We start from the raw sequence: 24,471 nt of genomic DNA, 5'->3' as shown, positions 1-24,471 counted from the left end.
CTGTCGCCCCACCCCACTGCATCCCGCCAACATCACTGAAGAGGCACAACTCGAACCCCAGATCCGGGCCGCCCTCCCTCCTGCCCGCTCCTCGGCGTATCCATTTCCCTTCTCATCTCCCCACCCTCAACCCCCCAACCGCGCGCACGCGCATGGAGTCAGAGCCGCGGCGTCCTCCCGCCTCCCCCTCCGGAACCCGCATGCGTGCTGAAGCCGACCGCCTCCATCCACGCATGCTCAGCCCAGCGCGCGCTTTCAGTTCTTGTGCGTCCAGCCCTCAGCGCATGCGCAGGACCAGCCGCCTGAGGGAACTGATCTCAGCTTGGCCCAGCGTTAACTCTTCCTCCTCTTCCTCCTTCGGGCCAGCTTTCCTTAGGGGCCGCAACCCGGACGCCAGGCCGGTTTCGGAGTGGGGAGTGCCCATTTTCTCTCTTTCCCACGTTCCTGGGCCCCAGACGCCATTTACAGGTGGGTGGCTTGGGTCAGCTTCCCCGCCCCCACCCGACTCCCGTCACGGGAGAGCGCACACCGCGCCCCGAGAACCAATCAGCAGCCGCCTTAGGTAAGGGGGCCGCGAGCCCGCGCGAGGCTCCGAACCGGCGGGGGGCGGGGCGCGCCGGCAGTCCCCGCCCCCGCCTTGGCCATCGAAAGGTCGCTGGGACGTCCGGCGGGGGTGCGGCACTGAGTAGGGGGCCGGCGACCGTCAATTCGATACAGGGTTGGCAGGAATGGGGGCGGGGGACGGAAATAACGTGTAAATGAGAAACTTCTGCTCTGCGAGATCCAAGTAGAGCGTGCAAACTGCCCGTCAAGTACTGGGGAGGCCGCCCCAATAACGTGTAACGAGAAACTTGAGTTGGGTTCCCCGAGGGAAGCTTTGTAAATCAATGCCTAAATCCGGGGGAGACCCCCTTCTAGAACCCCGTAGAGAGAAGTTTAAATCCTAGGGAGTCCTTAGGAAAATGTGCAAATCGACTACAGTTCTGGGGTGGGGAGTGTCCCACGAAGTGGGCTTACATACTCAGGAATCGGGAGAATCTCCCCAAATATTTGCAAATAGTGAGGTTCTGGGAGATCCCCGAAGGGAGTGTGTGAAGCGATGCCTAAGTACTGAGGAGACACTCCCCCAAAATATGTAAATTCGATTGTTAATTTTCGGGAAGTCACCCTAGAAGTCCATCAGTAGACACTTAAATAGACCAGCTTTCCTAACTTTGGAGGGAATCCCCCAAAGGAGCTCGGAAACAGCATTGGAAGTCCCCAGCTTGCATGTGGGTGGGCTTTTTTTTTTTTTTTTTCTTTGAGACAAGATTCTCGCTCTGTCGCCCAGGCTGGAGTGCAGTGGCACGATCTCGGCTCACTGTATCCTCCACACCTGGCTTAGGTGGTCTCTTAAGTTCCGAGGAACTCCCCACATTCAGATACTGTGGAAGCTCCCAGAATAAAGGGCACAGGGAGGCCAGGTGCCGTGGCTCACCCGGGGAATCCCATCACTTTGGGAGACCGAGGCCAGCGAATCACTTGAGGCCAGGAGTTCGAGACCAGCCTGGCCAACATGGCGAAACCCCGTCTCTACTGAAAATGCAAAACTTAGCCCGGCCTGGTGGTATGCACCTGTAATCCCACCTACTCGGGAGGCTGAGGCAGGAGAATTGCCTGAACCCAGGAGGCAGAGGCTGCAGTGAGCTGAGATCGCGCCACTGCACTCCAGCCTGGGCAACAGAGCAAGACTGTCTCAAAAAAAAAAAAAAAAAAAAAAAAGAAAAGCAAAGCATTCACACAGGGGCGCTTACTTTGCACAGGAAAGGGCATCCTCATAGGCCGGTAAACAGAAACTTCAGGGCTGGGCGGAATCCCAATTGAGGCATGAAGACAAGTACTTAAGCACTGGGTAGATTTCAGAATAATGTGTAAAGACACTTAATTGCAAGGGAGGGAGGAGTCTCAGATTCTGGGGAGAATCTCCATCCCAGACTAAGCAGTCATTTCAGTATTGAATGAGTCATTTTCCCTAAGCATCTGTAAACAGGCCCTTGTCCTCCTCTGTCTAGGAAAGCAGCCTTCAACCTGGCTTGTGGCTGGGGGAGAGGTCATGTAGCACAGTAAGAGAGGAGCTAGACAAGCCACTTGTCTGGCTAGCAAAATTATGACTACATCTTATAAACAGACCCTTCCATTCTGGAGAGTCTCGGAGGGACCTGTTTATGTCATTATGAGGTGGGGCGGGGGAGGATTCATGGAGGGATTTAACAGATACTTCCAAACTAAGCAAGGGTCAGCAAACTTTTTTTTTTGAGACAGGGTTCTGCTTTTTTTTTTTTTTTTTTTTTTGAGGCAGGGTCTTGCTTTGTTACCCAGGCTAGAGTGCAGTGGTGCAGCATGATCATGGCAGCCTTGACCTCCCAGGCTCAAGTCATCCCACCACCTCAGCCTCCCAAGTAGCTGGGACTACAGGTGCATGTCACCACGCCCAGCTACTTTTTTCTTTTTTAAATGTTTTATAGAGACAGGATCTTGCTATGTTGCCCAAGCTGGTCTCGAAATCCTGGGCTCAAGCAGTCCTCCTGTCTCGGCCTCCCAAAGTGTCAGGATTACAGGTGTGAGCCACCATACTCGGCCATTCAGTAAAACTTTCTGTTAAGGCCAGAGAGTAATTATTTTAGGCCCTGCAGACTGTATTGTCTGTCTCAGCTCTGCCATTGCATCAAGAAGGCAGCCACAGACAGTTTCTAAATTGATGGATGTGGCCATGTTCCGATAAAACTTTCTATTTACAAAAACAGAAGGCAGACCAGATTTGACCCCTAGGCCACACTTTGTCAGCCTGACTTCTGAGCTTGAGCGGATAGCCCCATTGAGTTCTACAAACAGTTAAGTAGTCAAATACCACCCTAGACTGATGTGTGAACAGCCGGGAAAACTCTCTAAGGACCTGTAAACAGATACTGAAATGGTGGAGAGTGGGTTGCATAGGTAGCCAGACATTATATAACATCTCAAATAGAATAAACACTGGAGACACCTTGAAATGAAATTCACTGTGAGGGAAGGCAGACCGTCAGGAATGGAAGACAGGCAGACCGTCAGGAACGGAAGACAGACAGACACTGAAATGTAGTGGGATACCAGGTGAAAATAGGCCCTTGAGTGTTGGAACCCCACCATGATGTACACTAGTAAGTGGCTGGAGCCCCACCATGACATACGCTAGTAATGGCTAATCAAGAGTAGCTGTTGGACTGAGGATCACATTGCTGGTTTGTAAGCAAATGCCTTGCTGCATTTTGGTAAGGAGAATATCCTATTTTTATGTGAACTTGCCTCTGTGAGTTTATTTATGTTGGAGCATTTTAATAGTTGGGAATAGTTTTGGCCGCAAGTAAGAGATAGACGTGTGTTTGTTTTTCACTGCCTCTCGAAGTAGGCAATTCAAGGTTAACGTGGAACCCCCCCAACCTTGTGTCTTGTTTTATTGTACCTTCCATTAAATTGCCTTACAGCCCAGGATAGCTGCTTGAGCTCCAGCCTCCACACCCACATTCCTGTCACTGGGAGGAAGGGGCAAAAGGCATGTGCCAGAGTCTGTGAAGGGAAGTTTCTGGAAGCTGCCAAGCCACACTTCTAGTGTCATACCATAGCCAGAAAGTACTTACTCACATGGCCACACCTAACTGCAAACAAGGATGAGAAGTTTGTTCTGGATAGCCATGTACCTAGCTCAGAACTGAGGGTTTTACTTTTTTGGAAGAAGTCAGGAGTGGATGTTGGGAGCCGGCTTGTAGTTGCTACCACAGGCCCAGAGCTCTGTTGAAAGGAAGGGCCTTGGCCGGGCACGGTGGCTCACGCCTGTGATCCCAGCCCTTTGGGAGGCTGAGGCAGGCGGATTGCCTGAGGTCAGGAGTTCGAGACCAGCCTGGCCAACATGGTGAAACCCCATCTCTACTAAAAATACAAAAAAAATTAGTCGGGCGTGGTGGCGGGTACCTGTAATCCCAGCTACTCAGGAGACTGAGTCAGGAGAATTGCTTGAATCTGTGAGGTGGAGGCTGCAGTGAGCCAAGATCGCGCCATTGCATGCCAGCCTGGGCGACAAGAGCAAAACTCCGTCTCAGAAAAAAGAAGAAAGGAAGAGCCTTGGTTGGGCACAGTGGCTCAGATCTGTAATCCCAGCACTTGGGGAGGCCAAGGTAGGTGCATCACCAGAGGTCAGGAGTTCGAGACCAGCCTGGCCAACATGGTGAAACCCCATCTCTACTAAAAATACAAAAATTAGCCAGGCATGGTGGTGGGTGCCTGTAATCCCAGCTACTTGGGAGGCTGAGACAGAAGAATCGCTTGAACCCGGGAGGCAGAGGTTGCAGTGAGCCAAGATCAGGCCACTGTACTCCAGCCTGGGCGACAGAGAGACTCCATCTCCAAAAAAAAAAAAAGAAGGGACTTCATATAGTCTAGGATATGCCAAGTAGAGTAGGAAGAGACTCTGTCATCCTGAAATCCCCTCATTCCCTCCGTAGGTGGCCATGTCTGAGTCTGGACACAGTCAGCCTGGACTCTATGGGATAGAGCGGCGGCGACGGTGGAAGGAGCCTGGCTCTGGTGGCCCCCAGAATCTCTCTGGGCCTGGTGGTCGGGAGAGGGACTACATTGCACCATGGGAAAGAGAGAGACGGGTGAGTGTCTGGACCCAGGAGCAGCATTCATGTATCCATTTGGTTCCACAAATGTTTATTGAGCACCTGCCATGTGCCAGGCACTAATCCAGATGCCGGGGATATATCTGTACACAAAACCTACCGCCCTCATGGATAAAGAAGGTGGAGAGTGATAAAGGAGACTGTTCTAGATAACATGGTTGGAGAAGGTCTCTCTGAAGAGGTGACTTTTTAGCGGAGACTTGAAGGAGATGAGAGAATAAGCCATGCCAACATCTGAGATGAAGAGCATTCCAGACAGAAAGAACAGCAAGCGCAAAGGCCTTGAGGTGGCCCATATCTGGCGTGTTCAAGGAGTAGCCATAGGAGGTCAGGATGGCTGCAATCGATGAGGAAGGAGGGAGAGAGATAGGAGATGAAGTCAGGTAACTGGGGCCAGATCATGTAGGACCTGGTAGGCCTTGGAAAGAACTTTGTATTTCACTGAGTGAAATTGGCATTGGAGAGTTTGAGCTGAGAGGTGCCATAGCTTGTGTTTTAAAGAGTCATGTCATAATAACAACAACTGTTACTCTTTTTACTGAGCAGCCTACACTGTGCTTGCACTGTGCAAAGTCCTTTATATCCTTTGGGTCTTCTTAACCCTTATAGGTACCCCATGAAGTAGATTCTATGATAGATCTGATTTTCACTAATGAGGAAAATGAGCCCCAGAGGTGAAGGGACTTTTCCAAAATCAGAGTCAATAAATTTTGGGTCCAGGACTCAGATCCTGGTCCAGCTTAGTCTCACATATAGCACCACTCTGCCTGCTGTAGAGAGCGCCCTGGGCTGGGAATCAGGAGGGATCAGCTTGTGCCCAGGCCCTCCCTCACTCCCCTCCTGTACTTAGGTGACTCACTGCCAGAACCTGCCCCCTGGGCTTTTTTCTCTAGGGCCCTGTCCACCTCAGAGATGTCTGTTAGGGTGGAAGTAGGTAACAATTGGGGCCAGCTTCTGAGCTATAAAACTGTACAAACACGAAGAATAGTTTATTCACAGTGAGCTGGGCTCTTACTTGCTCCTTCTCTTGGGCCACAGCTTAAATGAGAACATGTAGTCTCTCTTCTTTCCACATAATGTTCTCCTGGGGAATGTTATCCCTCCACACCGTCAGGTTTAATCCCTGAACAAGCAACTCCTAAATCTCATCTTTGTCTCTAAATGTGCTACCGCGCCCTGGTAGCCTCCTGTCACACCCATGGGCTTCTTATCCTCTGTGCCCCCTGCTGACCTCAGCATCTTTCTGCCATTTTTCCTCTTCCCATTTTTTTCTCCCATATCAGTGACAGCCCATTGGGCCTTATCCTGAATGCCTCTCTCGCCTCTCCCCTGCTTCCTCTGTGCTAGTCAGGCACCAGTGCTTTACATTCTGCCTCCTGGTTATATCTGTGTGTCTTCTCTCTACCCTCACGGCGTTCATCCCAGGTACAGACTGAATATCCGAAGTGCTCCAGAATTTCAAATGTTTTGAGCACCAACATGACATTTAAGGGAAATGTTTATTGGAGCCTTGCAGATGGATTTGGGGTGCTCAACCAGTAAATACGCAAATATTCCAAAGTTCAAAAAAATCCCAAATTCAGAACACTTCTGGTCCCAGGCATCTGAGATAAGAGATACTCAGCCTGTATCATCTCCCCCTTCCTAGCCTCCTGGAAGTCCACAGCCTCTCCTCCTGTAGTTTTTCCCTTGAAACTTCTTTTTGAAGCACTTTCACTTCGTCTTTTTGTTTGTTCTTCACCGTAAGCCAGTGAAGTGAGCAGGGTTTAAGTAAGTGTCCTCAGTATATTGATGAAAAAACAGACGCAGTTAGGGGTCAAGACTCTCCTGAGGTTACTCAAGGAACTAGAGAAAGAACGGGACTCAGACTCAAATTTCTCCCCTCTTCAGCAGACTGAGGGTGAGTTGGGGAGGCATGAAGAGGTCAAGGCGTGGGATCAGCCTGCCAGCTTTGCCAGAGCAGGAGGGCGCTGAGGCAGAGGTGATCAGGATAGCAAGTGCCACCAGCAGCTCTCACATAGTGAGCACCTGCCATGTGTTAGGTGCCACGCTAGACACTTGATGAGTTCTATCTCCTTTCATCCTCATAATAATCTGTGAGGAAGGAATTCCCATACCCACTCACAGATGGGAAAATGAGGCATAAGTGAAGGTGGCGAGGGTGGGTCCTTATTCAAGTTCACACAGCCAACACGGGACGGGACCAGGTTTGCACCCAGACCTGTCTAGCTCCTAGTTCCTTTCCTCCTGGGCTTGTTGCCTCGCAGAGGCAGCTGAGCAGAATGCTTGAGGATTTGGTTCTGCAGCCAGGCTGCCTGGGCTTTGTGACTTTGGGCAATCTGCTTCACCTTTCTAGGCTTCATTTTCTTCATCTGTAAAGTGGGGGTAATAATAGTATCTATCTCACCGGGCTGTTAGTAGGATCAAGGTAGTTAATATATTTCGGCATTTAGAATAGTTCATGGTACATAAAGATCTGGAATGTCCAGGAGAGCCAGTGAGCCATTCGTGAGTAACTGCCCTCCCTCCCCACAGGATGCCAGCGAAGAGACAAGCACTTCCGTCATGCAGAAAACCCCCATTATCCTCTCAAAACCTCCAGCAGAGCGGGTGAGCAGAGAAGGAGGGAGGAGGGGGAGCCGTTAGGGAAGGGATTGCCCCCATTGATGGATTTTTTTTACCTCCGCAGTCAAAACAGCCACCACCTCCAACAGCCGCTGCTGCCCCGCCTGCGCTGGCCGCTCTGGAGAAGCCCATCGTTCTCATGAAGCCGCGGGAGGAGGGGAAGGGACCTGTGGCCGGTACAGGTGCCTCTACCCCTGAGGGCACCGCCCCACCACCCCCTGCAGCCCCGGCGCCACCCAAGGGGGAGAAGGAAGGGCAGAGACCCACACAGCCTGTGTACCAGATCCAGAACCGGGGCATGGGCACTGCCGCACCAGCAGCCATGGACCGTGAGTTGGGGCGGGGCAGGACCGGGTTGGGAACTGGCATCTCCTCACAGATCCTCACTGCATCCTCTGTCTCCTGCTTTCTCCAATCTCCAGCTGTCGTGGGTCAGGCCAAACTACTGCCCCCAGAGCGCATGAAGCACAGCATCAAGTTGGTGGATGACCAGATGAATTGGTGTGACAGTGCCATCGAGGTACCGAGGGGTCCCGCCCTGCCTGAGCTTCCGCACGTCCTGCATCCTCTGATCCTCCACCTCTTTGTAGGCAACACCAGACTGGAGGGTTTTCAGGCAACTTACAGCAGTGAGAGGGGGTGGAATCAGAACATTCTCACCTAACCAGAGCGGAATTTCAACTAGCTCAGCTGTGCTTGCTAGTTGGTAAAATACCGAACTGCTTTGGTACTGATTGGTAAAGAGGTACTCTCACTACCACCCCAGGATCCCTGGGATCTCCCGTGCCATCCACAGCAGGGGAGTCTCTTGGACCCTGCCCCAGTACCCTTCTTATTTGGTTGAAACCCTTGCTGGTGGCTCATGCCTGTAATCCCAGCACTTTGGGAGGCCAAGGTAGGAGAATCACCTAAGCCCAGGAGTTCAAAACCAGCCTGGGCAACATAGGAATACTCCATTTCTACCAAAAATTTAAAAATTAGCCAGGCATGGTGGCAGGCATCCAGGCCACTCAGGAGGCTGAGGTAAGAGGATCGCTTGAGTCCAGGAGGTCAAGGCTGCAGAGAGCTGTGATCATGACATTGCACTCCAGCCACGACAACAGAGTGAGACCCTGTCTCATTAAAAAAAAAAAAGAACAAGAAACCCACGCCGTCTCAGTGTTAACTGTTTTGAATGTCACTCCCCCAAAGTGCCCCCATCCGTCCCAGCACCCCCTGCTCTAGTTCAGACCTCACATTCCTAGATCATCATACATACCACCAGTCTCCCAGACGTTGTGTCCCCTCTTCCACTTTTTCTCCCCAGACCTGTCACACCCCTGCTCAGATTCTCCCAGAGGTGTCACCTCTCCTACCCAGCAGCCTGGACTTATTAGCACAGCCTCAAGTCCATTTATTGCCTTGCCCCTGCCACTTCTATGTCCACTCTCACATTGGAATTAACTGGGGAGCTTTAAAAAGACAAACAACAACAACAAAAGAACCAAGCCCTACCCTTCGGCACTATTAAGGAAAAGTTTCTGCAGTGATGAAGATCATACGTATTTGAACTATCTGTCCAGTATGGTAGCCACTATCCCCAGATGCGGCTTTAGAGCGCTTGAAATGTGGCTAGTACAACCAAACAGAATTTTTAATGTTGTTTAATCTTACTTAATTTAAATAGCCATGTATGATCAATGCCTACTTATTGAACAGGGCATCCCTAGATATTCTGCTTTAATGTGTTAAAGCACGTTAAATCTGATTGGGCCCGGGATTTGCTTTATTTACTTCGGAGACGGTCTCGCTCTGTTGCCTAGGCTGGAGTGCAGTGGCACCATCTCGGCTCACTGCAACCTCTACCTCCCAGGTTCAAGCAGTTCTCCAGCGTCAGCTTCCCAGGTAGCTGGGACCACAAGTGTGCGACATCACATGCAGATAGTTGGTTTTTTTTGTTTTTTTGAGATGGAATTTCACTCCTGTTGCCCAGGCTGGAGTGCAGCGGCACAATCTCGGCTCACCGCAACCTCCGCCTCCCGGGTTCAAGCAATTCTCCTGCCTCGGCCTTCCAAGTAGCTGGGATTACAGGCATGTACCACCACACCCAACTAATTTTGTATTTTTAGTAGAGATGGGGTTTCTCCATGTTGGTCAGGCTGGTCTCTAACTCCCGACCTCAGGTGATCCGCCTGCCTCGGCCTCCCAAAGTGCTGGGATTACAGGTGTGAGCCACTGCACCCAACCAGGTTTTGTATTTTTGGTAGAGACGAGGTTTCACCATGTTGGCCAGGCTGGTGTTGAACTCCTGGCCTCAAGCGATCCTCCTGCCTTGGCCTCATAAAGTTCTGGGATTACAGGCGTGGGCCACCACACCTGGCCTATAGGATTCGCTTTTAAAAAACAACAAAACAAAATTTTATGGTAATTCTAAGGAGCAGCAGCCACAGCCAGAGTTCAGGACATAGCTGTTTTCCTTGGGGAGTGTCTCTTACACCCCCTGGTGGTGAAAGCAGAGCTGGTGGCCCAGAGTTGGTCTCAGTAATTTCCAGAGGGGCTCTTAAATCCCACAGACAACAGCATATGAATGTAAAAAAAAAAAAAAAACACACACAGACGAAAGCCTAGGTGGCTCCTGTTTGCACACCACTCCCTTTTATGTGCTTTCTCAGGTTTGCCAGGAATCTGTGCCAGTAGCCCTCAGTGGCCGAGTCCTATCTTCTCCAACCTGCCCTTCTGTTCCTGTGACTCTCACTTTGACTTCTCCAAGATCAGACTTCCCTTTTTCCCGCTGTGTTCAGCCACACTGACTTCCTTTTAGCTTCTTGACCATGCTAGGCTCTTTTCTACTTCAGAGTTCTCACGGACACTGTTCTTTGTGTCTAAAACATTTCACATAATCCTACCATGACACGGAACAGAGTTCCTATGCCTAGTTGAAGGGGTTGGGACTATAGGAGTTTCTCTTCATATATGATAAGACAGGTGGGGGAGCCACAAGGGTCTCTGGAGTGCCCCCTCTCATTCCAGCTCCAGCAACTGACAGACTTGTCAGAGTCTTATTTATGTATTTTCCCACAGTACCTGTTGGATCAGACTGATGTGTTGGTGGTTGGTGTCCTGGGCCTCCAGGGGACAGGCAAGTCCATGGTCATGTCGTTGTTGTCAGCCAACACTCCAGAGGAGGACCAGAGGTGAGGGGCTATCAGGTAGGGTGCGGGAGGGAGGTGGGCACCCACCGGGGGCAGGGGCAAGGTGGGCTTGGGTGTTGTAAGTGGTGTTACCAAAGGACTTTGGAAAGTTGCTTTTCTTCCATAGGCCTCAGTGTCTTCATGAGATGAGGATGATAATGGGCTGGACTAAATCTGTGTAGCTCCAAGGCATCCAATCCTGTTCCTCCCTCCCTCCCTCCCTCCCTTCCTGCCTGGCCCCAGGAAATGGTATAGGCCCTAGACAGGAAGTGGGATGATGTAGTTGTTAAGGTTTTGGATTTGGGCCCACCTCAGGCTCAGCCCTGCTACATAACTGGTTGACCTTGGGCAGGTCACTTCATTTCCAGTATCCCCTGTCCAAGTAGATTTTTGGAGGAGAAAATAAGATCAAGAAGGCAAAAGTTAACGAGCACCTGGCATAGTGCAAGTACTGACAGAATGGTAGCTGATACGATCTGAGAAATAGAGTGCGGAAAGAGATCTGGAGACAGAGAGTGGTTTCTGTACCAGCCTCAGTCCTACTGTGTCACCTTGGGAAAATGGCTCTGCTTCTCCAGGCTGGGGAGGATCAGATATGAGGATTCTCTGGCCTGAACAACATTCTTGAGTAAGGATGGAATGTGATTATGAAGATAAAGCATAAGGGCACAGGAGCAGGTTTTGGGGAGGGGAGAACTTAAGAAACAGGTCCCGAAACTGGGGGCAGAGAAAGAAAGGGGAAAAGGTAGGAATTTGGGAGTGGGGGAGATACACATCTCATTAAGGAAGAATCACAATGGGAAATGAAAATGGATAGTAGCCACTGGGGTGGTGAAGAACAGAGACACGTTGAAGTTACCTAAAAATGCAGGGATCTGTTTTTTTGTAAAGCAGGTGATACTACCCTGGCCTCCATGGATGAGCGTCAGGGGTCCATTAATCCCTTAACAGTATATGCAGAATTTTATTTATTTATTTATTTTTGAGACAGTGTCCTGTTCTTTCACCCAGGCTCAAGTGCAATGGCACGATTATAGCCCACTGTATCCTCTACCTCCCAGGTTCAAGTGATCTTCCCACTTCAGCCTCCCAAATAGCTGGGACTACAGGGGCATGCCACCACACCAGCTAGTTTTTAACTTTTTTGGTAGAGATGGCGTCTTCCTCTGTTGCCCAGGCTGGTCTCAAACTCTTGGGCTCAAGCAATCCTCCCGCTTTTGCCTCTCAAAGTGCTGGGATTACAGGTGTGAGCCACCACCCCTGGCCATATGCAGAATTTTACACACATTTGCAGTCAGGCTTTTCTTCTAGGGAAAAGGTCCCTAGTTTGCATCAGATCTCAGAGTGGGCTGATGGAGATCTAGAAAAGGTGAAGACCACTGTTGTGCGAATACACATCCCATGAAGCTGGAGCTGTGAGGTTCCTCTGCCTCTCTCCCTCCTGTTTTCTGCTCACTCATGACTCAGTTTGGTTCCATTTTGGAATAGTTCCAGGTCTTAGATAACATTCTTTCCATTTCAGCTTTTCACCCCAACTAGCAAATTTTCCCCATGGGTCTCAGTTCAGATTCCTGAGGTAGAGAGAATCCTGTCGCCCAGCTTGTCTTTTTGAGCCACGTCAGCCTATGGTGTGGTAGATTTTAGTATCAACTCTTTTCATCAGGTCTAGGTTTTGCCTCCTAATTCTCTCTCTTTTTTTTTTTTTGAGACAGTCTCGCTCTGTCCCCCAGGCTGGAGTGCGGTGGCACAATTTCAGCTTAACACAATCTCCATCTCCTGGGTTCAACAGATTCTTGTGCCTCAGCCTCCCGAGTAGCTGGGACTACCATGCCCAGCTTATTTTTATATTTTTAGTAGAGGTGGGGTTTCAGCATGTTTACCAGGCTGGTCTTGAACTCCTGACAGGTGATCTGCCCACCTCGGCCTCCCAAAGTGTCAGGATTACAGGTGTGGGCCACTGTGCCTGGCCTTCCTCCTAATTCTCTTTCTAATTCATCTGTTTCTTCCCTCCTTCACTCCCACCTCCTTAGTCCAAATCATTATTATCTTACATGGAGGATACCAAGAGGTTTCTGTCTGGTCTGCCTGATTTAATTCAGTTTGACAAGTACTATATTAATTGCTTACTATGCTCCAGGCACTGTTCTAGGTGCTGGGGATACAATGGTATACAAAACTGGAAAAAATCTGCCCTCGCGGGGCTTATATTTTAATAGGGGAGATAGTAAACAAAATAAACACACTATTTGGCAAGTTAGAATATAACAAAACGGGAAAGGGTTATGGGGAGGTGATGTTGGGCCTAGGTTACAGGTTTTAAAAATTATTACTATTTTTTAAGAGACGAGGGTCTTGCTCTGTCACCCAGGCTGGAGTGTAGTGGCCTGATCATGGCTTCACTGCAGCCTTGAACTCCTGGGCCCAAGCCATCCTCCCACCTCGGCCATATGAGTAGCTGGGAACCAAAGGTATGTACCACCATGCCCAACTGATTTTTTAATTTTAATTTTTTGTAGAGACAGGATCTCACTGTGTTGTCCAGACTGGGCTCACATGATCCTTTCACCTCAGCCTTCTGAGTAGCTAGGACTACATATGTGTACCACCATGCCTGGCTAATTTATTTATTTTTTATTTTTGAGACAAGTGTTGCTGTGTCACCCAGGGTGGAGTGCAGTGGCTCAATCTTGGCTCATTGCAACCTCCATCTCCCAGGTTTAGGCAATTCTCCTGCCTCAGCCTCCCGAGTAGCAGGCGTGCAGCACCACATCTGGCTAGTTTTTGTATTTTTAATAGAGACAGGGTTTCACCATGTTGGCCAGGCTGGTCTCGAACTCCTGACCTCAAGTGATCCTCCCACCTTGGCCTCCCAAAGCTCTGGGATTACAGGTGTGAGCCACCATGCCCTTCATTTTTTTTTTATTTTTTGTAGAGATGAGGTCTTGCTGTGTTGCCCAGACTAGGTTGTAGTTTTAAATAGGATGGTGAGGGAAGGCCTTGCTAAGGGGAACATTTGAGAAAAAGCATGCTGGGAGGAGCATTCCAGTGAGAGGGACTGGCACGGGCAGTGCGTCTGAAGTGGGAGCTTGCCCATAGTGTGTAGAAGAACATGGCAACCTTGGAAGGGGAATGGTAGGAGATAAGGCCAGAGAGGCAGAGGGAGGCACTCTGGCACTAGGCCTTGTAAGCCTATCTCCACTTTTTCCACCCTACGGTCCTTACCACATAGCAGCAAGGGGGACCTTTCAAACCACGATCTGATCCTGTCACTCCTCTACTTACATCTCTCCAGCAGCTTCTCCAGGCTCATAGGCCAAAGCCTTACCATGCTCCACAAGGGTCTGTGTAGCCTCTTCTTGCTCCCTCCCCTCCCACATGCACCATCTTTCTGCTCTTGCCATGCTGGTCTTTGAGTCCTGGTACAACAAGCCACCTACCTTCTGCCGATACAACCTTCCTCTGCGTCCATCCCCCACCCAGTGCCAATTAACTCCCTCTTTCTCTCTCACCCTCAGCATTGTCATTTCCCTCTCCAGGGCAGCCCTTTCTGGCTCCGCCAACTAAGCAATCTGCACTTGGAGCACTGCACACCTCTTCTTTCTAACACCCACAGTTACTGATTTCTGGTAATTTGTAAACTAGACCAGAAGCTTCACAGAAGCTGACTTCGTCTTTTTTGTTCACTGCTATATCCTGGTATCTGGCAAATAGGAGGTTTTCCGTATAGTGTTTGTAAAGTGGAAGGATGCCTGCTTTGTGTCAGACAACATGGGGGGAGATCGAAATTACCTCTTGAGAGGTAGGTACTATTACCCTGATTTTACAGATTTCAAAAGGTAAAATCACTTTGCCCAAGTCACAGAGTCACCAAGTTGAACTTAGTGGTTTAGGGCACGGCCCAGCTCTGCCTGCTTTGCCCTCATATTCCCAGCACCCAGCACACGTAGAAGTGAGGGAGACTCACCTGACAGGGGAAGATGCTGGGAACAAGACCCAAACTCCCTCTCACTGTGGGAGTGGAGGGCACTCAGTGCTCTCTCTCCAATGCCTGGGATCTGGTAGGTTTATTTGATAACTAACATCTAAAAGTATATATCATTATATATCAGGCAGCATTCTAAGGGCTTTGCACATACCGACCTCACAGTAATACACAGAGTTTTGATCACGTGGTTATCCCCGTTTTACAGATGAGGAGACTGATGGAAAAAGGTTAAGGAGTGTGCCTAAAGCCACACAGCCAGGAAGAGGCAGAGCTGGGATCTGAATCCCGGCAGACTGGCGGAGTCTCTGCCCTTCAACACCTCAGTGTACTGGCTTCATTAATTGAACTGTTGGATCTCGTTATGGATAGGAGTGAAATCATATGCTTCAAAACATGCACTACCCCCGCCTCCCACCCCCTGACATGGGCCACAGATGGAAAGCTTAGGGAGCAGGCAGGGCACCACGGCTCACATGCTCAGCTCACAGGGTCACACTTCGGATGCATCCAAGGCTGAGAACCAGAGCTCTCACGCACCCCTGCCTGCTCCTCTCCACAGGACTTATGTTTTCCGGGCCCAGAGTGCTGAAATGAAGGAACGAGGGGGCAACCAGACCAGTGGCATCGACTTCTTTATTACCCAAGAACGGATTGTTTTCCTGGACACACAGGTGCCAGCCCTGCCTGCCTTTGCCCCACCCTGCCACATCCTGCATTGAGCCTCTTCCTGGAATGTGGTTAAGCCAGAACCCTGCGTGGATTCCATGTGCTTCCAGTCAAGCCGTGGACATGCTGGCTGCCCTGGGGCAAATTGTGTCTTTTCTTGGCCCTTAGTCTCTTGTCACTTTTGCCGCCATCTCATTCGCCTTCTACATAGTAACCTAAAGGATTTCTAGTATAGTGCTGAAAAGTGTGGGCCCTGGAGAATGTGTGTTCTGATCCTATCTGTTAATTCTTACCAGCTGGGTGACTTTCAGTTTTAAACTCCCTTAAACCACAGCTCTTTATCTGTAAGTAGGGTTGATAACTGTACTTATTAGCCTTTTAGGAGTTTCAAGGATTCAGTGGAACAATCCAGGCAAAGTGCTTGGCCAGGACCTGGCACAAGGTTAGTGCTCAGGCTCATCACTGTCGTTAGTTTACCTGGCAGTTTTCCTCGGCTTCTCCCTTGCTCTCAGGCAAAGTCCAGATTCCTTAAGCTGGCATTCGGAGGGTATGGCTTGCCTCCCTCAGACTGCCTATCCTCGCCTCTGGAGGAGCCGCCAGACCCCCAGCACACACACACTGATCTCTGTCTTTTCTGGACTTCGCATATCCCGTTTTTACCTGAAACCACCAACGAATTGTGTGACCTTGTCAAGTTATTTATTTTCATTCCTCAGTTTTAAGTGGGAAAAACAATACTGCCTGCCTCATAGGGGTTTTATGAGGTTTCAGTGCACTGATGCAAGTAAAGTCCTAATGACAGCACCCAACAGGAGTTAGTTGCTAAATACCCTTAGCGATTAATACCATTATCAGTACAATAGGCTCTCACCTTGCGTTTTTGCCTGGCTAATGCCTTCTTCTTCCTCAAGACTCCACTGGGGTGTGGCCTCCTCTCAGAAGCCCTCCCCTTCCACTGTTGCCCATATGCACCTCCCACCATAGCATGTGATTTGCCACCGTGTCTGTTCCCACTCCCTACCTGCCTGAAGCTCTTCAGAGCAGAGCCCTGGCTCTGGGGGTGAGAGCTGGGGCACAGGGCCTGGCCCTTTAGTTGGCACTCATAGTTGGTGGAACAGAGTTCTGGTCACTGTGGCATTGATGACACAGAGTGGAAAATCTACAAGTGTGATGTGAGCCTTGTGTGCCAGGCCCTGTGCAGGGGCCATGGAGACCTGGAGACAAACCAAACCAGCTGTGGTCTGGGTCAGAGACCTGTGAAGAGGAGGACAGAAGTTAAACAAGACAGAATAGAGCACTGCTCAATGTTTGGAGTTTGAGAAAGCGAGCAGTTGTGAAAGCCCCTTTCTGAAAGAATTTCACTGCAGTAAGAAGCCAGTAGACTATCAAGCTAATTTAATTTAGCTCTTAAAGTTTTTTGATTGAATGTTCCTTTAAGAAAAAAAAGTCCGGTGAGCTCACCACTGATTCTTGTACATACTGATGCAGTTTTTAAAATTCTCACCAGTTTTCACACTAATCATTTTTTTTTTTTTTTTTTTTACCTAAGTAATTATCTTAGCAAAGTTTTGAAAGCGTATGAAACAACTGACAACAAAATGAGCCTTTAAGGGACATGACTCATTTGAGTAAACGTTAAAAATTCATTAGCACAAAGCGATTTCTTCTCTTTGGGCATGAGGTGCTTGCGAGCAGCAGTGATTTGTAAAGGAGCTGGAAAAGTGTATCAGCTTTGAGTTTTTTTTCTTTAACTTCCTCTTGCTGTTCTAATTAGAAATTGCCTGCCTTTGTTTCTGACCTTGTTTTGTCCTGAGATAGACAATGTATTTGCCTTGAGTGTGTGAAACTTAGGTATCTGAGTGACACTCTGTTCTCTTCCTTGCTGCAGCCCATCCTGAGCCCTTCTATCCTAGACCATCTCATCAATAATGACCGTAAACTGCCTCCAGAGTACAACCTTCCCCACACTTACGTTGAGATGCAGGTGAGGGAGCCAAGCCAGGCCCAGGACTGAGGTTTGACATCCCCACCCCCATCCTCCCAGGATCTGGAGAGCTGGGTATGGGTGGTCCACTTAGTTTCTGCTTCATAAGAGCCCTGGCTGCCCCAAGGGCTGTAGGAAGAGGACAACATTGAGAGTCAGAACTGGCTCAACTCCTGGCTCTGCCCCTCAGGCAAGTCATTTCCCACCCCCACCCCTTTGAAGCCTCAGCATCTGCCTGTGTAAAATAGGGGTGATAATTCCCACCTTTCCTGAGTTAGGAATGGCCTGTAAGGGAAGTGCCATCACAGTGCTGGGCACACAGTAGCTGCTTGAAGCCTCCTTGCCTTGCTGCCTCCTGAACTGAGTCCTGGGATCAGGGACTCCTGATTAGTCTGGGCAAAAGAGGTCCTCACCTCCCTTCCTTCCTCCCCACCCTCAGTCACTCCAGATTGCTGCCTTCCTTTTCACGGTCTGCCATGTGGTGATTGTTGTCCAGGACTGGTTCACAGACCTCAGTCTCTACAGGTGAGGAGCTGAGGGGTTGGAGGGTGGGGAGGAGGAATGAGGCAGGAGACAAAGGCCCAGAGACTTGAGCCACTGACTCAAGGGACAGCAGCCAGAGGGACCCTTTTAAAATGTAAGTTAGAGCAAATCACTCCCATCTAACCTCCCCCTCAAAGCACTGTGCACACACGCAGCCCTCCACTGACTTTACATATCTACCAGAATAAATCCAAAGTCTGCCCGTGCATGGCTTACAAAGTCCTTTGTCCTCTGGTCACCTTGCTGACTTCTCTCACTGCCTCCCCTCGCTCCCTTTATTTTTATTTATTTATTTATTTATTTATTTATTGAGACGGAGTCTCACTCTGTCGCCCAGGCTGGAGTGCAGTGGCACAATCTCGGCTCACTGCAGCCTCCATCTCCTAGGTTCAAGTGATTCTCCTGCCTCAGCCTCCCGAGTAGCTGGGATTACAGGCACCTACCACCATGCCCAGCTAATTGTTGCATTTTTAGTAGAGATGGGTTTCACCACGTTGGCTAGGCTGGTTTTGAACTCCTCACCTCAGGTGATCCACCTGCCTCGGCCACCTAAAGTGCCAGAATTACAGGCGTGAGCCACCGCGCCTGCCCTCACTCCCTTTATTAAAGCCACAGGGCCTCATGGCTGTTCTTTCTGCAGCCCAGGACCTCTGCACTCCGCCTCCCTCAGTGGGAAATACCCTTCCCACAGATCTCCTCAGACTCTCGCCCTTGTGCCGTTCGAGTCAACTTCAGGCCTGCCCTGACCATCTAACTTAGCATCCCCTGTTACTCTCCCCCACTTCTGTGTTTTCCTTCATTGTATTTACCTCTCCTTAATAGGATACTGTAGCTTTCCTTATGATCTTTCTCCCCCATTCGAATGTAAGCCCTAGGAGGGCAAGGTCCCCAGCACCTCACACAGTGCCTGGCACACAGTAAATATTTACTACAAATTTGCTGAGTAAGGAGCATGAGGAGCTGGCTTGTCTGGTCCGTGGAGTTTTGCTGTTCATCTCCTTCAGGCTCGTGTGCCCTCCTGTTGGTATTCAGGGAGGCAGGACCTGGGAGGAGTCCTGCCTGAAGCAGCCACAGGTTCCAGAAATGCCCCCAGAAGAAACTGGCTCAGAACCTATGGCCACAAGGGCTCTTCCTGGCTTCAGGCCCCAGGAGACCACTGGGAGGTGTTGGGGGGAACAGCTTTGGGCACAGGGACCAGGCAGAAGGAAGGGACAGGAGCTTATAGGGAGGGGAGAAATGGAATTAGGAAGCAGATGCCTTCAGAGCTAGGTAGTGCCTTTGAATCCTAGCTCTTACTGGGCATGTGTCTCTTCCCTCTTCAGTTCCTCATCAGCAGAATTATGTTGTGCACATTCAGTGAGTTAAGGAATTTAAAGCATTCAGCTTAGTCCCTGTTACATAGTAAGCAGTTGATGAAGAAAACTTAGTGTTTGTATTAGTAACCCTGGGGACAGGGATGAGCTGAGGGTCTGGCCAACAGCAAAAAAGGCTTGCTGGGGAGTTGGTTGTTCTGACCAGATCTAATGCAGCTAAGCTGTGACTTCATTCTGAAACACCCATTCCTACCACCATCTGGGATTCATTCACATCTAGGTGTGCCAGGCACTGTTCTGGGCACTAGGGACACAGGTGTGAACAAAACAGATAAAAGAGAGAAAACAGATAAAACTCCTTGGGGAGTTTACATTCTGATGGGGGTATTGACTCAGGCCGGCACATGGCAGAGCCTTGTTTTTAAGCTCTTGTCTACAGGTGGGCTTCTCAGAGTAGGGGAGCCCCTTGAGATTGTACGTGTGTTTGTGTGTGTGTGAGGAGAATGTCCCCGTATTTTAGCAATCCCATTATCCCTTACCTTAGAAAACAGGTTTATGTACTCTTACCTATTTTAAAAAATTATTTTAAAATAACATAAACTGAAAATTCCACTAAAAAACCACACAGTTGTTTTTTTTTTTTTTTTGAGACAGAGTCTCACTCTGTTACCCAGGCTGGAGTGCAGTGGCACAATCTCGGCTCACTGCAACCTCCACCTCCTGGGTTCAAGTGCTTCTGCCTCAGCTTCCCAAGTAGCTGGGACTACAGGTGTGTGCCACCATGCCCGGCTATTTTTTGTATTTTTAGTAGAGACACGTGAAACGGGATGTTGGCCAGGCTGGTCTCGAACTCCTGACCTCAGGTGATCTGCCCGCCTCAGCTCCCCAAAGTGCTGAGATTACAGGTGTTAGCCACCACACTCGGCCACACAGATATTTGTAGCAGCTATATCCATAATTGCCAAAACTTCGAAACAACCAAGATGTCTTTCAGTAAATCGAATGGATAAATAATCAGGGGCACATCTAGACAATGGAATATTATTCAGCACTAAAAAGAAATGAGCTATCTCGCCATAAAAAGACAGAGGATCATTAGATACAGATTAAGTGAAACCAATCTGAAAACGCTATATACTTGTAATTCCAACTATACAGACAGTCTGGATAAGGCAGAAGTATGGAGACAGTAAAAAAATCAGGGGTTGGAGAGAGGGAGGGATGAATAGGGACAGCACAGAGGATTTTTAGGGCAGTAAAACTACTCTTTGTGATGTTATAATGGCAGACACACACCATTATACATTTGTCCAAACCTGTAGGATGTACAGCACCAAGAGTGATCCCTGATGTAAACTAGGGACTTTGGGTGATAATGATGTGTCAGTGCAGCTTCATGGGTCTTAAATGAACCATTCAGGTTGGAGATGTTGATAGTCAGGGAGGCTGTGCATGTGCAGGGGGTGTGTGGGAACGCTACGTGCTTTCTGCTCAGTTTTGCTGTGAACCTAAAACTGCTCTAAAAAATAGGCTTTAAAAAAAAAAAATACGGTAAGCTCATAAAGAATTTATACAGTTGGTAAGTCCATGGATTGGTATCTGAGAGGATTATCTCTGAATTCTCTGAAATTGTGAGAAACATGGTGTGTATATGGTATTTTTCTGAGCATGGCTGTAGCTTTCATCAGAATCTCAAAGGAAGCCCCTGTCCCAGGCTGTGGGACCTGGGGTGCAAGTGCAAGAGCAACAGCCACTCACCCCAAACCCCAAGGTTCCTGCAGACAGCAGAGATGGTGAAGCCCTCCACCCCATCCCCCAGCCATGAGTCCAGCAGCTCATCGGGCTCCGATGAAGGCACCGAGTACTACCCCCACCTGGGTGAGAGGCTTTCTGGGGACTGGAGGGGTGGGCAGGAGGAAAAATGAGGGGCTGAAAGCCAGGAGCACGCTAGAGAAGTGGGGAGAGAGAGGGAAGGAGTGGGGTTCTGGGTGGAGCACTTTTGAGAGTTGTGAGGAGCAAAGTCAAAAAGGATTAGCTGCTCCTTCCTCCCAAGTTCCCACTGCCCTGGTCCCATCCTGACAGTTGAGGGCATGACCCTTGAGCCTGTGTCTGGCTCTGTGATGGGAATGGGACAGGCCCCAGGTCTGCCTATTTCTGGGTCCCTGGAATCTCCCAACTCAGGAAGTGAGTATTAGGTTGGGTTCATCTGAGTGGCCCGGTCCACCTGTTCTCCCTCCTCCAGCCTTTGCACATGCCGTTCCTTTGCCTGTTTCATCCTTTTTCCGCTCTACTCTTCTGCAAAGACCCAGTTCATTTTATGATCCCTCACTAGGGCCTCAAAGAGACTAGGGGCAGAAATCAGATCTGACTCACTTCTGGGTCCCCAGCATTGCCCTACACAAGCCTGGTGCTAAAGTGAAGTGAAGTTACATAAATACTTACACAGTGATCTGAACTCAGGGGTTACAACAGGTCTTTGGGGTGAGAAAGGGGAGTCCATGAAGCCAAGCGATGTCTGCCTGACAGGGCCCGTCTCTTCCCACCCTCAGTCTTCTTGCAGAACAAAGCTCGCCGAGAGGACTTCTGTCCTCGGAAGCTGCGGCAGATGCACCTGATGATTGACCAGCTCATGGCCCACTCCCACCTGCGTTACAAGGGTGAGGGTTCCCACATCACCCCCCAAGCTAGTCAGCCTCCTAATTCCTGATCCAACCCCGTGGGTCAGTCTCTACCCCCAGACTAGTCTCCTGATCCTGCCTTGACTGTCAACAATTCCCACTCCCCAAACCCACAACATGGTACCTGAAGGCTGAAGTGTTTTCTCCTCCAGGGACTTTGTCCATGTTACAATGCAATGTCTTCCCGGGGCTTCCACCTGACTTCCTGGACTCTGAGGTCAACTTATTCCTGGTACCCTTCATGGACAGTGAAGCAGAGAGTGAAAACCCACCGAGAGCAGGTACAGTTACCTTCAACAGGTTCATGGAGAGACAAGTCCCGTCCTGATCAGAGAGAGACCCAGCACCCCCTGGTCTAGGAGGCAACATGGGTTGCCCTGGTTTGGGAGCAGTGTGGAGCCTACCTGGTCTGAGAGAAGACCCTGGTTTGTTCCTGGGGTGCGTGGACCCTTTATTAGGAGTGTGTTTCAGAGTCATAAAAGTACAGGAAGAGCTCGGCCGGGACTGAACTCTCAGGTGCTCCTTGAAGCCCAGGATGCTGTTAACTGGGAGAAAGACCCTGGCAGTCTATCCCTCTTACCCTCCCTGCCCCAACTTTCCAGGACCTGGTTCCAGCCCACTCTTCTCCCTGCTGCCTGGGTATCGTGGCCACCCCAGTTTCCAGTCCTTGGTGAGCAAGCTCCGGAGCCAAGTGATGTCCATGGCCCGGCCACAGCTGTCACACACAATCCTCACCGAGAAGAACTGGTAAGAGCTCTTTGCAGAGGGGGTCAATTTGAGGCACCCCACCCTGGTGTAGAGAGAAGGGGGTGTCCCTTAGATCGGCATGACCTCGTGAAGCCCCTCCTCTCCAGATCTCAGGTTCCTTTTCTGGAACAGTGATGATTGCTACTGTCTTGTAAGCATCTCACCCATGTGGCAACATGCTCTTTCCTGTGACTTTGAATCCTCCTAATCAGCTAGCATCATGTAGGTCCTCGTCACCAGTTTTCCTGGTGGGGAAATTTAGGCTCGGAGAAAAGTGTTACATAGCAAGGCCACACATCTGTGGCTAGGAGTCATTTGATTGCTAGGAGTAGGACCAGTGACCAGATTTAGCTTAACGAAGATTTATTCCAGGGACCTGATCACAGAAAGCAGGGCCCTTCAGCAGATGGGAACCAGAAAGCCATCAGGGTCTCATTGTTCACACTTCTGCATTTGCCTCGTTTCCTGCCTCTGGCTTTGTCTCCCTGCTTTCACTTGGCCCTGCACTAGCTCTGTGGCTCCTACTTTGCATTACTTCTTTGTCCAGAGCCCTCAGCAAATGAGTCCAGGTCTTCCTCATCTTACTTCAAAGAGAAAAATTGGAAAGATAAATAGCCTAACTGGGTGCAGCCTCTCTAACTTGGCTCCCTACATCTGTTTGCCGTTGGCTGTGCCTGGAAGGGGTCAGGAGTGCAGACAAAGCAGCAGGAAGCCCCTCAGGGCTTGTAGGGCAGAGATGGGGCAGAGCTTTGAGTCCCAGCTCTGCTCCTGCCATTGGTCTAAACCAGGACCCAGAGGGGAGAGGGAGAAGATTGTGGGTTGTGCAGCTGCTGTTAGATGTTTTCTATGTCGTAAGACTCTGGAGGGAGGTGGAAACTGAACCCTCACCCACAAAGCCAGCACTGTGCGGAGTGAGAGAAGTTCAGGTGGTGGAGACTTGAGGTCTTAGTCCAAGCCCTGGAACCTTCAGCTTCGCTTAACCTGGAACCTTCAGCTTCGCTTAACAGTTCGGCCACCTCCCATCACTGTTATGATCCTGCCTGTATCCCAGTCGAGGAGATTGGGCTCCAAGAGGCTCAGAGTCACATCTCAGGTCATAAAAGGGGCCTCAGTTTCTCCACCTGTCCCGGGTTGGTGCTGGGCTGGGGGAGTCCCCGCCAGGCAGCCCTGACTGTTGACCTCCTCACAGGTTCCACTACGCTGCCCGGATCTGGGACGGGGTGAGAAAGTCCTCTGCTCTGGCAGAGTACAGCCGCCTGCTGGCCTGAGGCCAAGGAGAGGAATGTCATGCAGGGGACCTCCTTGGTCCCCAGTGTACTGCGAGGGAGCACAAATGTCCGTCCCCCGCTGGGGTGGAGAGTGGCAGCAGACCTGATGGATGAGGGATCGTGGCTTCCCGGCCCAGAGACATGAGGTGTCTAGGGCCAGGCCCCCCACCCTCAGTTGGGGGCTGTTCCGGGGGTGACTGTGAGCGATCCCACCCCAAAGCTGAGATGGGGCAGCCCGTCCTACGTCCTCTACAGGGAGAAGCAATGGGAGGAGTCTGAATGGTCACCAGGAAGTCCGGGCTCCATCTTGACCTCCTTTTTCAGGGACAGGAGCAACAGGCCCCTCTTACCTGACTCTAAGCCCTTCCCTGTAAGGTGAGACAGGGTCTGGAGAGCTCTTTATTGGAGCAGATCTGGTGGTTCAAATAAACACAGTCATGCAAGCCTGTTCTTATGTTCCACTTACTCCTCTACCCAACATGCAGCTCTGGGAAGCAGGACAAATTGGACACCCAGCCCTTGTGGGCAGATGGAGATCAGTCTCTGCTAAGAAGGAAGTCTCTAGAAGGGGTTATTCTGTTTCCTGGGGTGGCATCAAGCCTCCCCTGTGTATGTTTTGGATGGGAAAATACACTGTGCAGCTGAGTACAGCAACTACCCTTGTGTCTTCTGCTCTCACTTAAAGACAGTTACCTGCCTTTGGGTTAAATGCCCAGTTAAATACAATGCCTAGGCTGGGCACGGTGGGTCACGTCTATAATCCTAGCACTTTGGGAGGCTGAGGCAGGCGGATCACTT

At 50.1% G+C, this 24,471-nt stretch overlaps 1 protein-coding gene across 10 annotated transcripts; it reads left to right on the top strand.

Annotated features, from left to right (window-relative positions):
- The first annotated feature begins 23 nt into the window (after positions 1 to 23).
- On the top strand, positions 24 to 24,116 carry SMG9 (SMG9 nonsense mediated mRNA decay factor). 10 transcript variants are annotated; one of them, XR_008516620.2, is made up of 16 exons: positions 271 to 562; positions 4,515 to 4,670; positions 7,230 to 7,304; positions 7,384 to 7,648; positions 7,742 to 7,839; positions 10,380 to 10,492; positions 15,034 to 15,145; positions 15,523 to 15,582; positions 17,029 to 17,124; positions 17,564 to 17,649; positions 20,752 to 20,858; positions 21,530 to 21,637; positions 21,811 to 21,939; positions 22,261 to 22,405; positions 23,262 to 23,498; positions 23,595 to 23,730. XR_008516620.2 is itself a non-coding variant. In XM_009232713.4 (15 exons), exons 2-15 carry the CDS (start codon positions 4,521 to 4,523, stop codon positions 23,671 to 23,673), a joined length of 1,623 nt encoding a protein of 540 aa, XP_009230988.3. In that variant the 5' UTR covers positions 24 to 562; positions 4,515 to 4,520; the 3' UTR covers positions 23,674 to 24,116. The 10 variants fall into 10 exon arrangements, 9 of the variants coding, with proteins under 9 accessions (XP_009230988.3, XP_009230989.3, XP_024093730.3 ...); XM_009232713.4 differs by lacking the exon at positions 23,262 to 23,498 and having other exon boundaries at positions 24 to 562; positions 23,595 to 24,116; XM_009232714.4 differs by lacking the exon at positions 23,262 to 23,498 and having other exon boundaries at positions 257 to 468; positions 23,595 to 24,116.
- The last annotated feature ends 355 nt before the right edge of the window (positions 24,117 to 24,471 follow it).

Source organism: Pongo abelii, chromosome 20 (genome assembly GCF_028885655.2).
Source record: "Pongo abelii isolate AG06213 chromosome 20, NHGRI_mPonAbe1-v2.0_pri, whole genome shotgun sequence".
NCBI lineage: Eukaryota > Metazoa > Chordata > Mammalia > Primates > Hominidae > Pongo > Pongo abelii.
Note: the sequence above shows the minus strand (reverse complement) of the source record. Positions and strands in the feature narration are given on the sequence as shown.

Excerpts from the sequence above, each read along its gene's own strand:
- SMG9 (XM_009232713.4), top strand. The coding sequence starts at position 4,521 with ATGTCTGAGTCTGGACACAGTCAGCCTGGACTCTATGGGATAGAGCGG. Across the intron at positions 7,305-7,383 it reads CAAAACCTCCAGCAGAGCGG|TCAAAACAGCCACCACCTCC; the intron begins GTGAGCAGAGAA and ends TTACCTCCGCAG. Across the intron at positions 15,146-15,522 it reads TTGTTTTCCTGGACACACAG|GAGTTTCAAGGATTCAGTGG; the intron begins GTGCCAGCCCTG and ends TTAGCCTTTTAG.